The sequence below is a fragment of the Gregarina niphandrodes genome, assembly GCF_000223845.1.
Source record: "Gregarina niphandrodes unplaced genomic scaffold scaffold00036, whole genome shotgun sequence".
Taxonomy (NCBI): domain Eukaryota; phylum Apicomplexa; class Conoidasida; order Eugregarinorida; family Gregarinidae; genus Gregarina; species Gregarina niphandrodes.
In genome coordinates this window covers 1-2,457 of record NW_011645805.1, presented here as the reverse complement: position 1 = coordinate 2,457, position 2,457 = coordinate 1, and the positions used below count along the sequence as shown (strand labels likewise).

General features: G+C 51.6%; 1 protein-coding gene across 1 annotated transcript; it reads left to right on the top strand.

Annotated features, from left to right (window-relative positions):
• Positions 1–554: 554 nt before the first annotated feature.
• Positions 555–1,409, top strand: GNI_135310 (hypothetical protein; the record flags this gene model as incomplete). The annotated part of the gene is made up of 1 exon (XM_011134078.1): positions 555–1,409. The coding sequence occupies one exon, from the start codon at positions 555–557 to the stop codon at positions 1,407–1,409; it is 855 nt and encodes a 284-aa protein (XP_011132380.1).
• Between the last annotated feature and the right edge of the window lie 1,048 nt (positions 1,410–2,457).

Genomic DNA, 2,457 nt, shown 5'->3' with positions numbered 1-2,457 from the left:
GCATCTTGTACAAGAAGTTCGGCGCCAGCATGTTCAGAAGCACCCCTGACTCCCCTGCTATGAACGAGCAGGTCGAGGTTCCCGACACGCCTGTCGAACGCGAAGCTCTCGAGGAAGTGACGATGGAAATGTTCCAGTAAGGAATTCGAGCGAAGGCGTTCGAGGCCTAACTCCGGGGTGAAGGCAGAGGCAATAGGTGAAGGTTGAGCTTCTAACAGCACGCCGAGGAAGGTCGGTCGGACGGTCGGACGGATGGACGGTCGGAAAGGTACTACCAGGGAATATTTGGTGTCTTCGAAGCTTAGAGTGCTGGGTCGTGCGCTAGATCAGAGCTCTTGAGTTAGTCATTCGAAGGGTGATACTGGGAACCTTTTTTTTACAAGGACTCTAATACTACTAGTAGTCATACTTAGGATTTGCTGGGTGTGAGAGGGAAGGCGTGAGAGGAAGTGCAGACGACAGGGTTGGAGGCACGAGTGGTCGAGAGGAATAGGTTAATGTGGCCCCCTTTTTTTTTCTCCAATATATGACTCGCGCAAAATATACCATATAAGATGTTGGGGACAAAAAGCAATCGGAGAGAGACAGAGACACAGTGGGGACTTCTAAGCATGGTTCACTTGAAGACCAGTTTGAATACGTTGCTCATCCGCAGTTCGAGACCGGAGATATTCGATTTGCTACGAGGCGGTATGGTTCCGGATATGTATCGCATATCAATCAATGCTGATAGAAGAACTTTGGTCATGCCTCGTAATATTTCAGAAAACATGGATCACGAGTCAAGGATCTGGTATGAGTGGGTGACTGTAAACAATGCCACGAGACCCGGAATGATTGACCTTCTTCCATTCTGTCTTATGCGAGGTAGAAACGCTGGAATATCGAATGATGATGATCGTGCTTTAACACATATCCTTGAAGTGGAGTTCGAAGGGGAAATACAGTATCTATTTCGGTTTGGTAGAAAGCTGGACCGTTTGTCATTTGGAGGGTCGAATGGTCCTGGATGGAAAGTTATGCGGGCTGGGAATACGAGAAGGAGACATTTGGAGGAAGTGGAAGCTAGAATGAAATCTGCTTTCCGCTTTGATGGAATTAGGGGGGTGGAATCTTCCCTATGGTGGGGGTCTGAATCGGCAGATTATTGGATCGAGAACATGACCGAGCCATGCTTGCAATGTGGCGTGGTATCTGATGCTGAAATGCCGACAGAGTTAGCCACCAGTTTGGGGATGTTTGTAACAAGACCAATATCCCTTTCTGACCACTCTGGACCACCGAGTCTTGGAGATCAAGACTTGGGCGAGCTGGAGGAAGACTTGGACACTCCGTACCTTGTAGTTGACGCCACCGACGACCATTCCGTTACAGTTCCCTGCCATGGCTGGCGACGGTTCGACGTATAGCTCTATCTCTAACACTCGGAAAACCCGCTGAAACTAGCGCCGGCTTGCAACGCAAGCAGTGCAACGCCATGTCGCCTAGTAGGCTATTGTTGAGGACAGGCTCCACCGTCGGAAAAGTCCAACTAGGACAACGACTTCGGGGTCAGTCATGCTGTTAACAATAAGAGGGGCCAGTCTGACCGTTTGCTTGCTATGGGTTGAGGGACTTTTTACGAACGGGTAACTAGGGGGCTGTCCGAGGTTACCGACCAAGACCACGTGCGGGATTAGCCTCTCGAAAAAGGGCTGCGAGCACCAACGCATGGAACCAACGCATGGAACGAGGTGAGTCAGGCCGAACAGAGACTTTCACGTGTCGACGGCCGTCGGGGCCGTAAGGAGCCCCCACGCACTGGTCAGCGAGGATTGACACACCTTCATCCTACACGCCTGGGCGGATGAAGGCCCCTGACATTTCCACATTCAGTAAAAAAAAGTTGGGGCCGAAAAGCAATCGAAGAGAGACGCAGTGGGTGACCTGAAAGTTTCTCAGCATGGTTCACGATCTTGATGACTACTAGAATCCGCGCCTGCTAACGGCAGGTCTGGCCGCTCCAGACCTCACTACCACGCGCAAACCGCGCCAAAGCGAAAGCGCTCTGGGATTTATCCCATATTATCGGGCCATCGGACGCCACGACGTCCTGTTTTGCGACCACCCCGACTTCAAATTCGACAAACACGACACGCGGCAGCCAGGGCCAACGCTCGAACAATTGGCCCCGGACAACATCCTGACATGGGGATGGGACTGGACGCACAGGCTCAGTCATGGACAAGTACGGATCCGATTGCAGTCGAATCTTGGTCATTATCGACCACGCCACCCGATACCTGGTCGCGGCGTTTTCACCGGATGGCATGACGGATGCGGCAGTACATTTGTTTGTGACGAGATGGGCGCCTTACATGGGTTTCCCTAAAATCATCATAACCGACAACCACCCCTTTACAGCCCTCACGGTCCTGGAACAGTACGGAGTCAAACATTACCACTGTGCTCCTTTCT